The sequence below is a fragment of the Elephas maximus genome, chromosome 6 (genome assembly GCF_024166365.1).
Source record: "Elephas maximus indicus isolate mEleMax1 chromosome 6, mEleMax1 primary haplotype, whole genome shotgun sequence".
Classification (NCBI taxonomy): Eukaryota; Metazoa; Chordata; class Mammalia; order Proboscidea; family Elephantidae; genus Elephas; species Elephas maximus.
In genome coordinates, this window is record NC_064824.1 from 10924404 (window position 1) to 10947231 (window position 22828).

Below are 22828 nucleotides of genomic sequence, written 5' to 3' on the forward strand. Positions count from 1 at the left end.
ATGGCATTCTCTCTGCATGAGACCCAACCTCCTTGAGTGATGGGGAAATCTATGTAGGTTTCTTGTGGTGGAGTTCACACTCACAGAACTGGGAGAGGGAGCTTTCCCTGTTCCAGGTCTTCAGGACTGTGGTGGTTTTCCAAAGGGTCTGCAGAGTAGGACTGGGATCAGAGCCCACCTTCTTTGGGAGTCCCTTCCATCTTACTTTGTGCTCTGGAGAAGAACCCTGCCAGGACAAGCTATTGTGAGAAGTGCTGGTTTCCAGTCCCAGCCTCTCCTTCTCCTTGCTGCTGTCACAAACGGTATGAACATCTGATATCTGTGAGTCGAGACAGGGACTGAGATTGTGTCATCTGTTACCTAATAGGCAGGCAACAATGTCTCTGGAATACTTAGTGCCTTATTTATTATAATGAACCTTCTCACACAAACCACCTCAATCTTTAACCCACTCTGCACAGTGATGCCATTACTGTTTTTCAAATATTATGGATGAGAAAACTGAGCATTAAAGAAGTAGAAACTTGACGAAGGCTGCTTACCCAATATGTGTTGAGCTGGCACACAAAGCCAGAACTTCTGACTTCAGATCCCAAGCTTTGTTGTCTGATCTCTACTGCTCATTGGCTAAATTGACCACATTGGCCATTAGATTGAATGTGTTTATTTTTGTTAAAGCTATATATGGATTCATGTCAACCACCTGTCTGTCAGTTTGTCATACTGTGGTGACTTGCATGTTGCGCTGAGGCTTGTCATGGATTGAATTGTGTCCTCCAAAAATACGTTTATCAATTTGGCTAGGCCATGATTCCCAGTATTGTGTGATTGTCTGCCATTTTGTCATCTGATGTGATTTTCCTAAATGTTGTAAATCCTGCCTCTACAATGTTAATGAAGTAGAATAGGCAACAGTTATGTTAATGAGGCAGGACTCAATCTACAAAATTGGATTTTGTCTTGAGCCAATGTCTTTTGAGATGTAAAAGAGAGAAGCTAGCAGAGAGACAGGGGGACCTCATACCACCAAGAAAGCAGCAATGGGAACAGAGCACAGGGTTCCTGTGTAGGTAGAGAAGCTCCTACTCCAGGGGAGGATTGATTAGAAAGACCTTCCTCCAGAGCCAACAGAGAAGGAAACCCTTCCCCGGAGCTGACACCCTTAATTTGGATTTCTAGCCTACTAGACTATGAGAAAATAAATTTCTGTTTGTTAAACCATCCATTTGTGGTATCCCTATTATAGCAGCACTAGATAACTAAGACAAAGCTGAAAGCTATGCCATTGGTATTACAAATACCAGAAGGGTCACCCATGGTGGACAGGTTTCAGTGGAGCTTCCAGTCTAAGATAGACTACAAACAAAGGCCTAACAACCTACTTCCAAAAATTAGCCAATTAAAATGGTATCTAGCACAAGACAATACTTTCTGATACAGTGCTGGAAGTTGAACACTGAAATTAGAAGGCAGTCAGAATACACAGTGGCCACAACAATAGGCTTGAGCATACTGACGATCACGAAATAGCAGAGGACTGGGCAACATTTTGTTCTGTTGTGTGTGGGTTCACCCTGAGTCAGAGCCAACTGCATGGCAACTAATGACAACAACAATAAGGAGCCCGTGTGTGGGCCCACTTCAGAGTGAAACTCCACTTACCCCCATCCACCTAAAAGATGGTTCAAAATGAGTCGTGCTTGCTTGAAAATTCCTTAGAGCTGAACTTCATGTAGACCTTCCCCAACTAAAACCAGGCATCAGTAGCATCAGCCACGGAAGCCCACTTTGGCACATATGGCATTGACCCTCGGCTTTCCAGTGTTCAGTTGCTGTGCAGAGCTCAATCTGCACTGCTACCAAAGAGCCTGGGGAGGAAAGATAGAAAGGGAGATAAAATAATATCCAATTACCTGCTTGTTTTCAGCCTTTACCCTGCTATCTCCCAGGAGAAAAATAATCCGAGGACACAGGGCACTTTGAAATAGAAGCCAGTAAACAGGCTCTAAGTTTCCAGCAGTCACCTCTCTTCCTGTCACTCACACGTCTTAGCAGTTGGGGCTGGTGGTGTCCGTCAAGTGAATTGTGGAGAGCAGTTTGGAGCTCCTAATTGTTCCTTTGTATCGTTTATATGTTTCATATATCCAAAAGCTGCCAATAGTTGAATTATTAAAGCTTCATTTCATCCTGAGGGCCCCAAAGGCAAGGCGAGGTTGGCAATCCTACAGTTGGCTTTAAGATGAAAGATTGTCTCTCTGACAAAACTTCCTTTGCCATCTTGCTAAACATAGAATATGATTTTGACAAAATGAGTCAGTGAGTAAATAAATAAGCAAAGCAGTAAATGAATATATTAATAATCAGGTGAATGAATACATGGGAATAAAAATCTGTGTCCACTTAGAGTGAAATTCAAATTCATATAATTTACTGATGCTGTGTGGACCGCTTTTGGAATCAGATGGATTGGATACTTTGAGACTGGGGATATAAGTTTGCTTATGTCCCTGAACCTATAAACTGGAAATAGTAATGTCCACCATGGTAAGTACTAGACAGCATATGTGCAGTGCCCCAGTGTGGAGTGGTAACAAACATTATTATTACAGTTTAAGACTGGGTTTTCCTTTTCTTCTTCATGAGCACCAGGGCTTTTCAACACTGTCAGTCTTTATTTCTTTCTCTGCAATATTCAATTACTGAACAATTACTTTTCTTTGGTTGTTTTATCAGCATTTATCTTTAATGGTACCAAAAATATTTTTGGAATTATGGGTTAATTATTTCTGTAACATTATTATCTTTACCAGTATGAATCATGCTTTATTTCTGTTTTCAAAGTTAAAACAAATAGCATCAATTTTGACTTTGTTTTTAGAATTTTGTTTTGTTGCCTCAAACACTGGGGACAGGTGGGTGATCACTGAGCGGTTTTAGAAAACAGTCTCAAGGTGAGTCAGAATACATGACCACAGTTTAATTGTATGCTGCAAGAAGGATTTCCTTTTTAGAGTTGGAAATACAAATAATTGAAACCCAACCCTCTTTCTGCTCCTCCCATTTTTATTATGTTCAAACTGAAGTGCAGGGAGATGAAGTGACTTGCCTCAAGACTTATACAGAGTTTGTGGTGCAGATGGAATTAAAACTGGAGGTCCTAGTGACTAGTTCTTTTCTTTTCCAACTAAATCGTGCTAACATCCTTGATCCTGCTTTGCACTAGCACTAAGTATAGTGATTGCATTCATCGTATGTGCTTCATCATGACTGTCTAGTACATAATCTTTGCGTTATTTCTTTACTTCCTGGATCTTGGTTTTCTCATTCGTAAAGCTAAGAGGGTTGCAGAAGGGAAAACCACATGATTTCTATGCCGAGTTCTTTTTCAGCTCTGAGGTCTATTAAGAGTAATGATGCTATTATACGGGCAAGATTCTCAGATGACAAAAGCTTTTCAAGTCTTTCCATTTCCTCTTTTGCAGTGGTGAGGATGTTCAGAATAAAATTGCATGCCCAATTGCAGTAAATATTTTAGCCTAGGTTATTATCACCAAGTGCCTGATGTATTCCAGATAGTGCCTGGCAGTTCTGCAGTTTTGGTTGCCATCCCTTATCAACAGCACTGCAGACTGGCATTCTTTTTTTTTCTTTTCTTTTCTTTTTACGGATGTGAAGTAAAGTGAGTTGTCCAAATTTGTCAGTGGCAGAAATAGGTTTCAAATACAGATCTCTCAAGCTCTAAAAGATGAATCCTTTTCCTCTCTCCTTGCGTTCCCTTCTTCCCGGTATTGGGCAAAACATGTTCTTCCTCCTCAATTTAAAGGTCCTCATCTCTGTGCGTTCTTCTATTGTAAGTCTCTTCAAATGTTTTTGCCAAATACAGCTGGCATGGAGACTAAAGTACAAAACAAAATAAAACACAAAAACACTGCAATACAGTGCGTCTGATGTGTAGCGTGGATCGCAAAATCTCGCCCTAGTTAATGATACATATTTTACGAATGCTTTCTTTGTGTAGGTCTTATCTTCAGTGCAGGGCTCATGGTTTTCTGAGGATGCTCTCTATGCTTGTGTTTCTCTTGCAAGGTGGTATGTGTCAGTAGCTGCTTTGGACCCCACAGAAATGAGGGCTTTGGAGTCACGAATCCTGGGTTCAAGTTCTCCCTTAGTCACTTACTAACTGTGTGATCTTGGGTGAGCTGCCTAATCCTCCTCAGTCTTACTTTCCTCATCTCTGGCATGGGAGGATTGACTCCTTTCCAATTGGGCATTGTCCATTTTAAACGAGATTGTCGTTGTTAGTTGGTATCAAGTCAACTCTGATTCATGGCAATCCCACAAACACCAGAACAAGATGTTGCTGGGTCCTGTGCCATCTTCACCTTTGTTGGGATGCTCCAGTCCACCGTAGTGACTGCTGTGTATTTTGAGTGCCTTCAAACTTAGGGGGCTCATCTTCCGGCACAATGCTCTGTTGTGATCATAAAGTCTTTATTGACTAATCTTCACAATTAGGTCACCAGGTCTTTGTTCCTAGTCTACCCTAGTCTGTAAGCTCCACTGAAACCTATCCACCATGTGTGACCCTGCTGGTATTTGAAATACCACTGGCATGGTTTTCAGTATCATAGCAACATGTAAACTACCACAGTAGGACAAACTGACAGATGGGTGTCAAATGAGATAATTGGTGTCAAACACACCACAAAGCCTATGGAGTAAGCACTCCAGAAAGTTACTTCTTAAGATTATTAGCCCCATGCTGTCCAGCTGTTGGTTCCACAATGTGAGAGAAAACAACAAAAACGAATCCTCTGTTCATATTCTTTGCGTGAGTAGAGTACACCGGTGGTGATTAATTAGTGCATGTTGCATGACCGGTTGCACTGCTTACATGCTCTTCTCTCACCCTTCCTTTTAACACCTCCTTTCTTGGGTTGTATTGTCACGGCAGAGGACAAAATCTGGACATTGGTTCAACACAACAACACGGAGCTGACACGTGTACGGGGTGCGGGCCCTGAGAATCCCTACGTCATGGCCCTGGACTACGGCAGCAGCATGGAGCAGCTGGAGGGTGTGATCGATGGCTCTGAGCACTGTGAGCAAGAGGTGGCTTACCACTGCAGGAGGTCCCGCCTGCTCAACACGCCCGGTAAGGCTCATCTCTGCCCCTGCCACTCTGTGTGGCCACGAGGGTTGGCCACAGTGTGACAGATGGACTCCCCAAATTTAGGATATCAAAGATAGGAGTGTTTCCCAAGAAAGTGGCTGTAGTTACAGGTGTTCACTGTGTAATGGAGGGAAACACATCAAAGAAAGGATTCACCATGTACCAGTCCTAGCTCTGACTCCTGAGCCTGACCTAGAGTGAGTTGCGTAGCCTGTCAAGGTTTTCTTCTCATCTTCAAAAGGGCACAATGGCAGCGCCCACTGCAGCTGTTATGGGGATGAAAAGCTTCTTGTGAGCAGTGTCACTGGAATAGAGCATTTGAGCTAGGTGGGAAAGCTTGGAGGTGGGAAGTGTTATTTCAGGCAGAGGGACTAGCAGGTGACAAGGCACTGAGGATCTTGTCACACTCAGAAAAGAGCAAGGTGGTACACCTGGGGATAAAGGATGCATAAGGGAGGCGTATTAGGCAGCAAGGCTAGCAGGGGAGCCAGGGTCAGACCTTGTGTGTGCATAGGATTAAATGGAAGCCTTCATGAAAATGATTCTTCTTAAATATGAACTATGCTTTTTGAAAAAAAAAAATGGATTAATCCTACCTTTTTTGTTTTTTTTTTATATATATATATATTTGGAAATGCTTGTGGCATAGTGGTTAAGTGCTATGGCTGCTAACCAAAATGTCAGCAGTTTGAATCTACCAGGCACTCCTTGGAAATTCTACCCTGTCCTATAGGGTTGCTATGAGTCGGCAATGGATGGATGGATATATATATTTTTTCCTATGGGTATTTTTAAGAGTGAATGATTGAATTAGTTATTAATTTGCCTGCAGAAACTTCCTAGGTCTGCTTCCCAAAACCCTTAAGGTCCGTTGATTATTGCTTCACTTTCTTGCAAAATGTCTGAAGAGGTTTGTTAAAGTTTCTGTGTACTCTGGAAATTGGTCATTTTCGTGAATGTCAGATCGTCTTTTGTTTCATGGCAGAAAAAAAGCTAAGACCACCGGGATATTGAGTATCTGAGAAAGGAAGTGAGAGTCCTTAGCCTTAGGAAGCTTGCGATGCAAGCCTTGGGTATTAGCAGCTTCGAAAGGCTTGAGAACTTGAGACAATGAAATGTCAACAAAGGAGAAGTGATAGACGCTTAACTAAATAGAACACACTGCCTCATTGATCTAGAATCTTCAGGGAAGACATTGTTCCACATAAGTGAATTTTCCAGATAACTGCCGCTTATCCCTTTAAGCACCAAAAATCTTTTCAATGGATTTTTAACTATTTGAAATGAAAATCTTTTTTCAAATGGATTACATGCTTCCTTGCTTTCTTAAACAGAGAATTCTGAACATAAAACATAACCTTTTCTTGATGACTCAGGATCATCATTGTGAAAATCAATTATTGTACTCCACTTGGATACAGCCGTGCTTGGAGGCTGATTCAGCTGGAGACATTGGTTGGTGTTCCTGTGTCCAGTGTCCTCAGACATTGCTGCCTTGTGATAGCCAAGGCTTGTTTTATATATCTATTTGTGTCTCTCTGTCTCCCCTGGCTGCTGAGCTTGCATGTACCACTTCTGGGACTTTTTGTAGGGTGTCTGTCTCAAGAAACTACCCTAGTCAGTAACCAGCTGCCATTCAGTCAACTCTGACTCATGGAGGCGCCATGTGCATCAGAGTGAAACTGTGCTCCATAGGGTTTTCAATGGCCTTTCTTCTGAGGTGCCTCTATGTGAACTCAGACTGCCAAGCTTTTGGTTAGTAACTAGCTGAGCACATTAACCATTTGTACCACCCATGGACTCCAGAAACCACCCTGCCCCCATTTTATTTTATTGCATCTAGTTTTCTAAGTATTGGGTTTGGTAGAATTGTAGGCAACATGAGAGCATGTTTGTCTTAGTCATCTAGTGCTACTATAACAAAAATACCACAAGCGGTTGGCTCTAACAAAGAGAAGTTTATTTTCTCGCAGTAAAGTAGGCTACAAGCCTAAATTCAGGGTGCCAGCTCCAGGGGAAGGCTTTTACTCTCTGTTGGCTCTGGAGGAAGGCCCTTGTAATGCATCAATCTCCCCTTGGTCTAGGAGCATCTCAGCATAGGAACCTCAGTTCCAAAGGATACGCTCTGCTCCCTACACTGCATTCTTGGTGGCATTAGGTCCCCATCTCTCCTTGCTTCCCCTTCCTTTTTATCTCTTGAGAGATCAAAGGTGGTGCAGGCCACACCCCATGGAAACTTCCTTTATATTGGATCAGGGAAGTGACCTGAGCAAGAATGTTATTTCCCACCCTAATCCTTTTAACCACAGTCAGAGATTATGATTTATAACACATAGGAAAATAATAAAATGGAGGATAACCACACGTGGCCTAACCAAGTTGGCACATATTTTTGGGGGGACATAATTCAGTCCATTACAATGTTGATTGTGATTCTGGGCCTTCATTTGATATATGGGTTTTGTGATATCAGTTTGCCTATTCCGCTGCCCTAGTACATATATATATATATATATATATATATATTTTTAACTCAGCTGTCTTTAATCAGCCAAGCATATTTGAGTGGGAAGGGCAAGGATTGGGGAGCCAGCCATGTTGGGATTGGCATTCTGACTTGACCACTTACTAGCTGTGTGATCTTGTGCAAGTTACTAAACTTTCACAGTTTCAACATTACCATCTGAAAGATTTGGATGAAAATCCTTAACTTATAAGGGGAATGTAAAGACCGAAGGAAAAATGTTATCTAAATCCCTATTACCTTGCTTGGAACACATGAGGTACCTGATAAACCGTACTGTCCATTTTGCCTCCTTGTTCACAGCTTCTTTCCCAGCAGGAAAGGGCCCTGACTCAGGTGTGCTGACTTGTGGAAGCAGGGGTAGATAGAACAATGGTGCCATTGTGGGCCTGTGGATTTGAGAGTCTGAAGCCAGGCCATACATGTGCCTTTCTCCTAGTCTCCTTAATCAATAAGTCACTTTATTCATCATGGGGAAGACTAGGAAGAAAGTGGAGAAGAGCAGAGGCCACCTTCTCCTGACATACCTCTGAGTCTGGAAGAACTGGGCAAGTTCCTCCTTTATAAGCTGAGGTGGGGTTACTTACAACCTGTATTTTCTCACACACTTACACAAAATATATAAATATTTTCCACATCAAAAAATATGTGTTTTACTGTCATTCTTATTAACAACAGAGTATCTCATTATACTTAACATAATTAACACATCTCCTAGTTCCAGCATTTAGATTGTTGAGTTTTTTCACCATTACAAATAATGCTGCAAGAACATTTTCAGGTGTAGGTCTTTGTAAACATAACTGATTGTAACCTCAGGATAAATGTCTTGAGGTACCATGGCTGGGGCAGAGAGCGTGCGTATTTTTAAGACTTTGGATACAGTGACTTCTACAATTTATCAAGGTTGGGCCAATCTATACTCCTAGTACCACAGTGGGATCGAGTCCAAACTATGGATATTATCATCCTATTTCAACATTGGCAATCTGATAAATGCAAATGAGGATCGAAGACAATTATAAATATTTTGTTTATTTAAAAAAATATGTAAGCTAATTTCCTTGGCTTATTGGGGAAGCTATGAAATATTATAAATTGTGGCTTCTGGTAGAATTAATAAGAAGACAATGTGGAGAACATTTTCTGCCATAGATTCTTCTCAGTACTATAAAAACAACCACAAAATAATTGCTGTAAAGTGGATTCCGGCTCATGGAAAACCCATGTGTGTCAGAGTAGAACTGTGCTTCATAGAGTTTTCAATGACTGATTTTTTGGAAGTAGATCACCAGGCCTTTCTTTCAAGGCACCGCTGCATGAACTTGAACCACCAACATTTCAGTTAGCAGGTGAGCATGTTAACGTTCAAACCACCCAGGGACACTCCTCAATAATAAATAAAGGTAATAAATAAAAGAAGGCAAGATGAGAGAAAAATAAAGAAGTATTCCTAATGTCCACCAAGTACTAAGCATGTTTGAGGGTATGTGTGGGATGATATAACACATTAGCTGTAATCCAAACACCAGGTGTGCAAGGTGAGGGTTCTCACCTCATCCACTACTGCAAAACCAGAATCTCAGAGAAGCTAGAGGCTTCTTCCCTGCCACGTGGCTGGGGAGGGCAGATCTAGTTCCTCTGCGTGGCTTTCCCTGAAGTCAAAGCAGGAATGCTATTTCCCATACACCATGAAAATTCCCACAGCCAAGAGTTACAACAAATTGGACCAGCAAAGGAAAACATGAATATAAGTGATGTCTGTTATTTTCTGGGAAACTATAGATTGAAAGCCAAAAGAACAACCAGAGCCACCTCTGCTAGGACTATGGGCTTATCAGGTCAGCTTGAGCTAGCCAGCTCCCAGGCAGCTTCAGAGGGTTTGCTTCATCCTGGATGCAGCAGCTTCCATGGCTCCCATGCCTCCTCCTGGGGTGGCCCCTGTGGTTCCTGACTGTGCCTGTGCCTCCACACCCTCTTCTGCCAGTTTTCAGTTCTAGCGTTGGGTGCATTCGTCTAGCAGAGGTGGGGGAAGGAGGAGAGGGAGACAGGCAAGGAGAGGTCATGCATGGTTCACCACTGTGTGCACTTCATCCAGTTAGAAACTGAACCATGACACTGTCATTTTCTGACAGTTTCCTCTGATATTCTTCCCCAGAGCACTAAGAAGTGCCAGCCCAATGGAATGTGTCATCTCTCTCTCTAGCTGAAGGTTTATACAGGAACTCCACACAGGAGCAGGATAACAAGGCACCAGAGTGCACGGGAAAGGTGTCTCTATTATCTCTGGATCTTCCTGCTGATTCTTCATTATGCTTGCTTCTCCCTGCCCTGAACTTTATGCAGGCCCAAGGCCCCATGTATCCCAAGGCCTGCTGGGGAATGAGCCACCAGGCAGTGCTCAGCAGTGCCCTGTCACCAGGGGTGGAGGGGCACTTGCCCTGAGGGATAGGGTTGCCCTGATTGAGTCCAGCGCTTTTCTCACTTGTCAGCACCTTCACTGGAATTCTGCCTGAGGCTGAGTCCTGCAGATAACATGTGATGAGAATAAAAAATGAAAAAGGACTCAGCTCAGGAAACACATACAGGGATACTGGAAAAGGTTGGGAAGATGCTTTAAAAACAAGGTCAATTGGCTCCATAACCTCCACTTCCCATGGAAGGAAGACAGGTTGAGAGGGAGATGTGGGAAGGCGGTTGTGTGGGGAAGCTGCTTGGTGGGAAAGCCTAGGCCTCCATCTAGGGCATGGAGATTGAAAGACCTGCCTCCCGCAGAGTCCTCCTCCGACAGTGTCCAAGTGCATAAATTTCCCCCCAGATTCTATGTGTGCATCTTTTTGCATATACCACTTGGAGTTGAATAATAGTCATATTACCTGGTCTTCCTTGTAGGCATATGGATATCATCTTATCACTGACAGCATTGTACTTCAGGATAGATCTTGAATGTTCTTTTTGACCATGAATGTGACACTTTCCTCTTCGATTTCTCATTCCTGGCATAGTAGACCATATGATTGTGTGATTCAAAACAGCTGATACCAGTCCATTTCAGCTCACTAATGCCTAGGACATCAATTTTTACTTCATTTTTGATGACTCCGATTTTCCTAGATTCATGCTTTGTGCATTCTATGTTCCAATTATTAATGGATGTTTGCAGCTGTTTCTTCTCATTTTGAGTCGTGCCACATCAGCAAATGAAGGCCCATCCACATCATTAAGGCTGACTCTACTTTGAGGAGGCAGCTCTTCCCCGGTCGTGTTCTGAGTGCCTTCCAACCTGAGGGGCTCCTCTTCAGGCACTATATCAGACGATGGTCTGCTACTATTCATAAGGTTTTCACTGGCCAATTTTTCAGAAGTAGACCGCCAGGTCCTTCTTCCTAGTCTGACTTAGCCTGGAACTTCAGCTGAAATCTGTCTACCATGGACAACCCTGCTGGTATTTGAAATACCAGTGGCATAGCTTCCAGCATCACAGCAACACACCAGCCACCACAGTATGACACACTGCAATATGCAGATGATATAGCCTTGCTTGCTGAAAGCATAGAGGACTTGAAGCACTTACTGATGAAGACTAAAAACTATAGCCTTCAGTGTGGATTACACCTCAACATAAAGAAAACAAAAATCCTCACAACTGGACCGATAAGCTACATCATGAAAAACAGAGAAAAGATTGAAATTGTCAAGGATTTCATTTTACCTGGATTCATAATCAACGCCCACAGAAGCAGCAGTCAAGAAATCAAACAATGTATTGCATTGGGCAAATCTGCTGCAAAAGACCCCTTTAAAGTGTTCAAAATCAAAGATGTCACTTTGAAGACTAAGGTGCTCCTAACCCAAGCCATGACATTTTCGATCGCCTCATATGCATGTGAAAGCTGGACAATGAATAAGGAAGACCAAAGAAGAACCGATGCCTTTGATTTATGTTGTTGTGCAAGAATGTACAACAGACTTCCAGAAGAATGAACAAATCTGTCTTGGAAGAAGCACAACCAGAATGCTTCTCAGAGGCAAAGATGGCAAGACACGTACTTTGTCTCACATACTTTGGACATATTATTAGGAGGGACCAGTCCCTAGATAAGGACATCACACTTGGTAAAGTAGAGGGTCATCAAAAAAGAGGAAGACTCTCAACGAGATGGATTGATACAGTGTCTGCAACAATGGGCTCAAACGCAACAGCTATTGTGAGGATGGTGCAGGAAAGGGCAGTGGTTCGTTCCATTGTACACAGGGTTGCTATAAGTTGGAAATGACTCAGGGGCACCTAACAACAACAAGCCTGGAATGTGGACGTCCATCTGGGGGTATTCCCCGCAATAAAACTGTGAGCTCTCTAAGGCATAGGTAAAGTATTGATATTGATGTACAAGATAACCTTGGGAATTTAGACTTTATGGCTTTGAGATCTAGTAACAGCAGGGCAGTTGGAGCTCAAGTTTACTTTGGTTCTGAACAGAAAACATTTGCTGAGAAAATCAGTCATGCAAACATGATTCCTATGAGCTTATTTGAGCTCTTTAGGTAAACTCATGGTTCTGTGCCCTACAACACTTGAAAGGCCCCTATTTAGCACGACGGTAAGTGCTCAGCTGCTAACTGCAAGGTCAGCAGTTCAAACCCACCAGCTGTTCTGCGGGAGAAAAGACCTGGCAATCTGCTCCTATAATGATTAAAAAAAATACGGCCTAGGAAACCATATGGAACAGTTCTACTCTGTACTATACGGTCACTATGAGTCAGGTTATGACGAAGTGATACAGAAATGTCACCCCCAATAAGGGACTGGAGGGTGAACAAGATATGGTAGTTCTGCTTCAGATAAACCCATTGCTGTCCAGGTGATTGTGACTCAAGACGACCCCATGTGTGTCAGTGTAGAACTCTGCTCCATAGTGTTTTCAATAGCTAAATTTCCAGAAGTAGATTGCCAGCCCTTCCCTCCAAGGCACCTATAGGTGGACTTGAACCTCAGCCCTTTCAGTGAACAGCAGAGCTAGTTAACTGTGTGCATCCTGCAGGCACCATTTCAGATAGAGAGGTTGGAAGGCTACCCTGGACGGGGGGAGGTCTGCATGAAGGGAAGGGTATAGCATGTTCATACCTGGGGGCAGAGTACTCCAGCCTGAGGAACAACAATGCCATTGTGGCTATAGGAGAGAGAGGGCAGTAAGAAACGGAGGCTGAAGTGGTGCCTGGGGGCCAGACCATCAAAGCCTAGGTCATGGATTTTAGTCTAAGTGTGTTTGTGATGTCACTGGAACATTATAAGCAAGGGACTGTTGACAGTTTACCTAAGTCATGCTAAACCAGGTGTATATAATTTGCTAGTACTTGTACACTTTAGGGCATTGCATGGTGAATTGGAAACAGCTATGAGCTCCCTGAGGGCAGAAACTGTGTCTGATTCAATGCTGTACCCCCACAGTATAGCTGAGGGCTGCCTGCAGAAGGCCAGGAAACTCATTGGATAACTTCTGAGTCAAAGCTGTACTTGCTCAGCCAATTACACTGGGTTAAGAGTGCTTTGGAGCTTGTGGTGCAGTTAAGAGCTTGGCTGCTAACCAAAATGTTGGCAGTTCAAATCCGCCAGCTGCTCCTTGGAAACGCTATGGGGCAGTTCTACTCTGCCCTATAGGGTCACTGTGAGTCAGATTCAAATCAAGGGCACCTAACAACAGCAACAAGAATGCTTTGGCCACTTTCATCACCATTCTACTGCTGCCAGCCTCCCCACCCCAGGCAGAAATCTTACATGTAGAGAGCTATAGAGCTGAAATCCTTGTACCCTGCATGCTGCCTCCCCTGAGATATCTCTATTTCTGTCCCTCCCTCGTTTCCTCCCTAATTCCCTGTCTCCATGCTCTCTCTCACACACACACGCACAGCGACATGTAATAATGGGAAGAACTGCTTCCAAAGGCCATGTTCTTTTCACTATTCCAGGCTGCCACCATGCTACTTAAAATATTTTGTCATGGAAACAGCATGATCAAAAACACAAACCCATGCCATGACATCTGGAAGACAAATAAAAATCAGGGTAAATTTGAAATCTCTTCCTTACCCAAAGCAGGTTCTGCTCAGCTGGGCTTCTCGTCAATAAAGACACCAAAATGAGGAGGGAGGAAGAGTGTTTACTGCAAGCATGCAGGCAAGGACCAAGGAGGTGTACACCTCAAATCAAGTTCCTGGAACAAAGGGAGGCACAGCCCTTTATACCGTCTATCACATGGAGGTATGCACAAACGTGGACTATATAAGTTATCATGGCGCACAGGCAAAATAAGACAAATGGTACTTTTTCTTTGGCGTGCAGGCTAATAAACTGGGTTTGACTGGCTTGAGCCACGCCCAGCACTTTAAGGACAATGGACTGAAGGGGGCGGTGGTCTGAGCAGCTGCTGATTGACCCACACCCAGTGCTATCACTTAAGGCTTTGTTGGTAATGGCTAAGCAGCTCCTGGGTCCATTGGCTATCATCTTCACAAAAAGGCTGTTCCTATTTTATGCACAATAATAAATTACAAAGAAATGCTTGGTTTCTATAATACACATCCTTTAATATCACCACTGCACCTGATGCTCTCAGTTACCGAGCACCTTCTCTCTAACAGGCATTTCAAAACACATGATTTAGCTGAATTCTCTCTTATGAAGTTTGTATTATTACCCTCACTTTTTCAGTGGAAGAGGAGGCTCGGAGATGTTAGGAGGTTTGCCCAAGGTTTTAGAGCTAAGTGCCAGAGACTGGTTTCAAAGCAACTTCTCTCTGGCTTTAACCTTCACCTGCATTCCAAAGTAATATACAAAAAAAGAAGAAAGACCTTACAGAGAGAAGGGAAACAAAAAAAGAAGGGTTCAAGTACCCAAAGAAAATATGTATCTTCTGTTCTGGCTGTCTACTATTGTGTCACAAACCACTACAGAACTTACTTAGAACAATGACAACATTTATTTTGCTCACAAATAGGCAATTTGGGCAAGTGTTAGTTTTTAGAGGTCCTGCTCATCTCTGACAGTAACTGGGGCATCATGAAGTCTGCAGCTGGGATCCTCTGAAGGTCTGCTCATTAACACACCTGGTGGCCGGTGCTGGCTGTTGGTTGGGAGCCTCAGTTGGGCCTGTGGTTGGCACCTCAATTGGCCATGAGACCTATGTGGCTGCTAGACTCTCTCATAGCAGGATGGCTGGATTTTAAGGACAAATGCCTAAAATAGGAAGAGAACCAGATATATGTTGCTGCATTTTATTATCTAGCTTTGCAAGTCATGTAGCTTCACTTCTCCTGCCTTCTAATTATTGTTGTCTCAGTTAACCTTGAGAGCTACTGAAAAGAAATACCACGAGTAGGTGGCCTTAAAGAACAGAAATTTATTTTCTCAGAGTTCCACAGTCTAAAAATCTGAATTCAGGGCATTTGGGTTCTCTCTGTCAACTCTAGAAAAAATCCTTGTCTCTTTCAACTTCTCTAGCTCCAGGCACTTCTTGACATTTCTTGGCTTGTAGCAGAATCTCCTCATGGTTTCTTCACCTGTGTGTGTTTATGCCTCTGTATCTCTCTTCCTTTTTTAGGAGAAATCATTCAGAAGGGATTGGCTTTAGGACCCACCCTACTTGAACAACATCATTAACATAACAAAGAAAACCCCATTTCCAAACAAGGTCACATTCACAGGTACAGGAGTTAGGACTTCAACATATCCTTTTGGAGGATAGGATTCGATCCATAACAGACACTAAGTCTGTTTCACGTTCAAGGGGAGGGAAATTTGACTCAATTTTTTAATGGGAAGAGTGACAAAGAAATTATGAACATGTTTTAGAACTACCAAGTCCTCTTGAAATTTTGCCTGAGTAGGAAACTAAGGAAATGCAAGGAATGAGGGGCAGAATCAGGAGTCAAATATAAGTCTGTCAGACTCAAGGTCAAGGACTTCTACCCTGGTGCCATCACAGATGAACCAATTATGACTCAGGCTGGAAATGGGTCTGATCCAATTTTTTTTTTCCTTAGGGACTGTTGCCACCCTTAAAGTAATACAATTAGAGCATGTTTGTAAGAATTCACCATAAAAACCAAACGAAACCATTCACGTCAAATCGATTCTGATTTGTAGCAGCCGTATAGGACAGAGTAGAACTGCCCCATAGAGTTTCCAAGGAGCAGCTGGTGGCTTTGAACTGCTGATTTTTGGTTAGCAGCTGTAGCACTTAACCACTGTGTCACCAGGGACACCATCCCATGAATCAGTCATTTCATTTTACTGTGCTCGAAAGCCACCTTTTCTAATGTCCAATAACTCAACTCCTTGTGTTTCACTAGGGACATAAAGTCAAAATTAGAGGTGGGTGGATCTCACAACGAAGAAATAGACCTTAATGAAGCTAAAAATGTGGGGGTGTGTCTAAGGACAAATAAAAACTATGCCACATAAATTCAAGAGATGATGGGGGCCTGGCAGCAAATGAATTGCTGTGCAGACCATCTGTTATTTAAATAATGAAGTGAATTGCCTGAGAATCAGGCCCAGCATAAGATAAAGTTTTATTTTTCTCACCAGTTTATAAAAGACCATCTTTACTTACTTTATGTCAAATATGTTTACAGGAAGAAGAATTCTGATTTCTAATCTTAAAATATGGTACAGTGGCAGCAACTTAAAAAGAGGATGTGTTCCAGAATTACACAATCAGTACTTAAATTTCACCTCTTTCTCTTAATGGCTGAGAGACCTTAAGCCAGTTGTATGGACTTTCTATGGCTCAGTTTCCTTATGTGTAAAATTAAATGAGGTAGATGCTGTGCCTGGCACATAGCAAATACTGCTGATACTTTAGCCATTATTGTATCCCATGACCCAAGGAGCAAAGACACGTTCGCTCTCCCAACTACCACCAGGGAGTTTCAGAATCCCACGGTGTGTCCTCGTATAAGAATTCAGTTATGGGGTTTGCTCCTTGCTGGCTTGCACACATTTAGTTTCTAAACTTCAGTTTACTACTCATCTGTAATGTGCCTATTTACCCACCTAATAGCAGTGGTGAGAGTGTTAGAATTAAGTCTATGCCCCCTCCCCATCTCTGCCAACCTCCCAAATTCACTCATCCCTCTTTCTTGCTTCAATAAAAATGCTCAGCAACTGGCACCTAACAAACATTTGGTAAGTAGTTATTGAAGGCATAAAAGGTTCCTTCTCAACTAATAGCTAGAATTATTGGCATTCACATTACCTCAGAAGGCCTGTGATAAAGCAGGTGTATTGATTAAGGTGTTGCAAGGGCCCTTGTAGGTGAAGAGCAGCCTCCTAGCGTGGAAAGAGCTGGATGGGCTGGTAGAGCTGCCTACCACGCCTAGCTCTGCCATTGACTCCCTGGGACCTTGAGTGAATTACTTACTTTTTATGTGCCTCAGTGTCCTCATCTCCAATATTACAGGGTTAGTTTTAATGTTCTCTAAGTGCCCTTTCTGTCCTGATACTTCATGACTTATGCTAGCAAACACAAAGTGAGTTAAAATACACATCACAATTTATTACTTTCATGGGTCAGGAAGGAACTGCCAGGGTTGGAAGTAGGCCTGGCCAAAAAAAAAAAAAAGAGTTTTTGTGAGACTCTAAAAACTATGAAATATGATTATTTATATTGTAGGTGATATTTTTGGAAACATACATATACCATATCTTCTCTTCAGAGCATACTCTCTATATGATAATATTAATGCCACAGAGAAGGTATGAAACACCCCCAAGATCATAGCAAGTGAAGAATAGAAAAGTACCCCTACCTTAGAGTGTTTATGCATCTATTATGGTGTTTATACATCATTTTGGTGAGTCATGGGATAGATATGAAAATGTAACTATACAAACAACACAGATGAGGTTAATGAATCTACAGAGATTTGGTGCAGTAATGGGACCTCACAGCTTGTTATCAGCCAAGCCAGGACTAAAGGCTGGATTTCCTTATCTCCTGGGTCCTCACCACAACTATCCCAAAGGGAAGACAGCAGAGCTCAGTGAATAGCTGGGCATGGCACCGCTTACTTTGGTCAAGTGCTTGGGTGACCACTTAGTAGTCATGTGACCTCACACAAGTTCATTAGCATCTCCAAGCCTCGGTTTTTCCAGCTCTAGACTGAGGGTGAAAAAAATAGCATTAGTCATAACCCCATAATTGGAAGGATACAAAATGTTGGAGAATTGCACTCTTTATAATTTAAGTTTGTAAGTTCTTTTGAAATAACAGAGGTGGCTTTCTAAACATAATGTCCACTCTCTTCTCACTTTACCCGAGAAAAAGGAGCAGGTGCATTGTGGCATTTTGCTGTACTCTGTGTGTGTGTGTGCACGCGTGTAAGGTCTGATGGAAATCACCAGGCAGCGTGCTAGGTCCTGTAGAGACTATTAAACCGTAATCTCATTATAGTGCAGTGGACAACATTGCTGGTGTTGAACCAAAAGATAACTCTGTTTTAACATACTGATTTGATGAGTGGCCTTTTGTTAGGGGCTAAAAGCTGAGCCTCCTTTCCTCATCTGTAAAACAGGTAACATTTTAATTGAATTTACAGGGCTTTTTCAGGCATTATGAATGCATATGTGAAGGGGTTGGCCACAGTGGCTACCATTTTTTAAGAAGTCTATGCCCTTGTAAGGAGCCCTGGTGGCACAGTGGTTCAAGTGCTCAACGGCTCTGAAAGGCCCAACAGGTCCACAGTTTGAACCCACCAGTTATTCCATGGGAGAAAGATGTAAAGATGTGACAGTCTGCTTTTGTAAAGATTTACAGCCTTGGAAACCTATAGGGCAGTTCTATTCTGTCCTATAGGTTCACTGTGAGTTAGAATTGACTCAACGGCAATGAGTTTGATTTTTGGTTTATGCCCTCGTGGGGAGAATTAGAGACTATTTATAAGAGAGGCGTAGTGAGCTCTGGAAGGTAGAAATTGCTGCTCGTTAGGCGAATCTTAAAGGTCCTCTATGGAGAAGCATTGCTTCTCTGTATGTATAGAATAAGTAGGAGTCAGTTTGTGCTGAGTGAAATGGGGAAAGGCAGTGTGGTTTAATCTTAGCAAATGGTGGAGACATTGTCCATAGGAATGAAACAGTTAAGGTAGTAGCTTATTTCAGAGGAGGATGCAGAGAGGATGGAAAGAAAGGGAATGGAGGGAGCAAGAAAGATGGATAGCCTTCTAAGTTTCAGATACTTTGCAGCATGTGTCTATAGAATAACTAATCCAATTTCACTGGATTAAGAAGGTGTTTGAGCTGGAGAGTGATATAACAGGAAGGTTAACCATGTAGTTGTAGAGAGAATCCATTGGATTGGGAGGAGACTGCAGACAAGGAGACGAGCTAGGTATTTGCCCTAGTGGTCTATGAAAGGTGTAGGAAACATGTAGGTCACAGAAACAGAAAGGAAAACAAAGACATAAATAACACTCAGATAGAAGCGCTAGTGCTGCCTGGTGAGTGAGTGGTTTTCATAGACAAAAGGGACTCTGAAACAGCACTGCCCGATGGAAATGTAATGCAAGCCACATGGGTAATTTAAAAATTTTAGTAGTTACATTATAAAAATAAAATAAAACAGATGGAATTAACTTTAATATTTTATTTATGCCAATATATCAACATAGTATCCTTTCAACATGCAATTAATAAGAAAGCATTGAAATATTTTATATTACTTTTGCATACAAATCTTCGAAATCTGATATGTGTGTTACATTTACGGAACATCTTAATTCACAATGACCAAATTTGGAGAGTCCAATAGCTGTATTCGCTACTGTATTTATCGCACAGATCTAGATGCCTTTAATCCAGGATAAGGGTAAAAATGCCATAGCCATTAACAGAAGGAATGGAGTTAAGAGATTGGAGAAGTTGACTCTAGTAAGCAAGATGTGAACAAATTTTGTACTAAACATGCTGATTTTGATATAGAGGTAAGACAGTCATGTCAACAGGCTGCACTAAAGCCTGAGAAGCCAGTGGTAAGAGTTGACAGGGTGACGAAACACCAGAGTAGGGAGAGTCAGCTGAGGCCAGGTTAGGGGCAGGGGCCTGAGGTGTAGGTGGTAGAAGACAGTAGTAAGTGCTGAGAATGGAGGCAGGGGACAATGCTATGATGAAGTAAGCAGTGGGGGAAGCAAGCAGGCAGTGGCTGAACCACAGAGACTCACTGGATGCGGAGAGCTGAGATCTGAACAACAGCCAGAAGACTCGTGGCAGATATGATGCCTGTAGCTCCAAGGATGACTTAGAGTTAGCAACACCAAACTCTCACACTTGAAAGGGTGGGTGGGAATGCATGGAGGGGCTCTAGACTCCCTGCAGCCAAAGGTTGAGGAGCACCAGAAAGGGAGTCAAGAAATACCACTACAATTAATTATTAGAGGACTAACAACCCCAACAACTACCATTTGTTAATCACTTGCACTGGGCCAAGCACATCACATACACACATTTTAGGTATATATCACAATTGTATATACTTACCATAACCACTGAATATGGTGCTATTCCAGAAGGGAGGTCCAGTGATCTGCTTCCAAAGGTTATAGCCAAGAAGACCCCATGGAGCTAAGTTTTACTCTGTAAAACATAGGCTCACCATGAGTCAGAATTGACTTGACTGCCGCAGGTTTTTTTGTTTTTTTTTTTTAATTTTAGTTATATAAATAAGGAAATGGAAGCTTAGAGATGAAGTAACTTGCTTTAAGACATACAGTAAGAATCTGAGTCCAGGTAGGTCTGACTTCAAAGCCCAAGCTCTTAAAAGTCATAGACATTTGTCGATAGATGGTGGAGTAAAAGCAGAATCGAGACCCCGAGTCCAGATCCCTTTGTCTTGTGTGATGGTCCTGCCAAAGGAGGAGAGGTTTGTTCCCTGAAAAGAGCATATTTATATATGGCATAGGTAGTTGATTACAAATGTCATATATATATATGTATATTCATATGCATGTGCATATATAAAACAAATGCTTATATATAAATATGTATGTATGTATGCATTTTAGTTTTTTTTTTCTTTCTTTCTTTTCTTTTCAGGTCTCTAAATAATCCTTACGTAGGAGGCGCTTAAAGTAAAGGGAAAAAAAAAGATGTTAACATTAGTCTAGTTTTTGAATCTAATAGCTGTAATGTGTCAGGCTTTCTAATAAGTATTTCCAGCTCCTAATACGGACTGATTTTAAAGCCATCTTATTTAATCCTTGTAATTCCATGAGATGTATGTTATTATTGACGAGAAAACTGAGGTTCAGAGAGGTTAAGTAAAGGAAGAGCCATATGACCCTATCTTTATCTGTGGAAATACACATGAATCTTGTAAAATCCAGTTTAATGGCCAGGCAAAACCAATCCTTGACTGAGTCTGCCAGATCGGCAGCCACCCAGGGGCCGGTTATCCAATACTCCCTTGAACTGAGTCAAGTGCAGGCTGGATATTGCCTGGTAAATCAATATTATATAGATGCAGCCAAAGCTGTTACAAAATTTATCTGGGTAATCATTTCATAAATTGCCCCCAAGAATAGAAAACTGGTTCTTTTTTTGAACACATTACTGACAGGGAAAAGAAGTTAGATAAGGCGAAAATCAGAAATGAAGTTGCTGACACTCTTAAAATCCATCTGTGTATCCAGCAAAATTTTTGGATTAGAGTTCAGAAAGGATAAGAGGCAAAACACTGAGGTAGTTGCACAGCCACCTGGACAGAAGAAAGAAAGTGAGAGGGAGGGAGAGATGGAGAAAGAGATGGAGAGAATGAAGCAGGGGGAACAGGAAGGAAGAGAGGGAAAGAAGGAGGGAGGGAAGGTAGAAGAGAGCTCTATGGGGAAGAACCTCTGAATTAGAATCCTGTGTCTGTCCCATTTTATCCTGCTCAGTGTCGAGCAGATTCTCAGCATAGAGGTGTGACCTTAGCGAGCAGTCCCATGCTGTCTTCCCAAGGACCTCAAATTCTGATTTGACAAACAAGAGTCCCTGACTATGGACACAGCATTCAAAATGACATCATCCCACAATGAGCTTTTTAAAGAAAGACAATGATATGGCGGCAAGAGGGGCCCTGGATTGGCAATTGGTTGGCAGCCAAGAGACACAGAGGGCATGCATTTCTTCAGTGGTAAAATTGAAATAAAAATTTCTAAGTGAACCTTTTTCAACTCTGAATTCGTCAAGAATATCAACTAAGTCTTACTCATTTCTGAATATCTCTAGTATTGCTTGGTGCCTAGCACAAAGTAGGGGCTTGAAAAACTGTGAGATTATGGTCAAAAAACCAATTATAGTTCTTAGAAAATAATACCAGCCTTTCTATATCAGTTGTTCTTGTGTGTTGTCAATTCTGACTCATAGCCACATATAGGACAGAGTAGAACTGCCCCATAGGGTTTCCAAGGAACAGCTGGTGGACTTGAACTGCCGACCTTTTGGTTAGCAACCTGAGCTCTTCACCACTTCGCCACCAGGGCTCCTCTGTGTCAGACAGAGTGGGATCAATCATTCTGCAATAATAATAACAGCACTGACTGCTTCAGGCAGCATGGGCTAATTTCCCCCAGCGGCCTCATCTGCTGCCACATATTTTCTGTTTGGGGAAGTTACAAACAAACAAACAAACATGAAATCGCAAGGACTTAAAACAACAAAGTTTTATTCTCAAGTAGGCCTGGTATTTTTTGTGGATTGACTGGGAGCTCTGTTCCATGTCGTCTTCTATCAAGAGCCAGGGTGAAGGAGCTGCTGCTTTCCCAAGTGTTTCTGGTCACCTTGGCAAAGGAGCTGTAGTGCGTCAAGCTAGCATGTAAATGCTGCAGCCTGAGAGTGATGTATGTCTCTCCTGCCTGCAACCCCCTACCCAGAATGAAATCTCATGCAGCCTCATGGGTACCAGGAAGTACAGTGCTACCAGGTGCCTAGAAGGGAAAGAGATAGAAATAGCCACTGAATAGCCTCAATGCCCATCTTACAGGCAAACAACACAAAACAAAGAAAAGAAAACAAAAAGTCACACCTAAGTAAGAATTGACATCAAAGGGCATGTTTGCAGTATTGTCCTTTCCTTCTCATCTCTTATATTGTAAAGTTC

The 22828-nt window shown here is 42.3% G+C and overlaps 1 protein-coding gene across 1 annotated transcript in view; it reads left to right on the forward strand.

Annotated features, from left to right (window-relative positions):
- CNTNAP5 (contactin associated protein family member 5) overlaps nt 1–22828 on the forward strand; it is a 1201383-nt gene that overhangs the window by 813636 nt on the left and 364919 nt on the right. The window contains exon 13 of the mRNA XM_049889068.1: nt 4955–5155. Within this exon, the coding sequence (XP_049745025.1) occupies nt 4955–5155 (201 nt within the window). The remainder of the gene's footprint in view (nt 1–4954; nt 5156–22828) is intronic.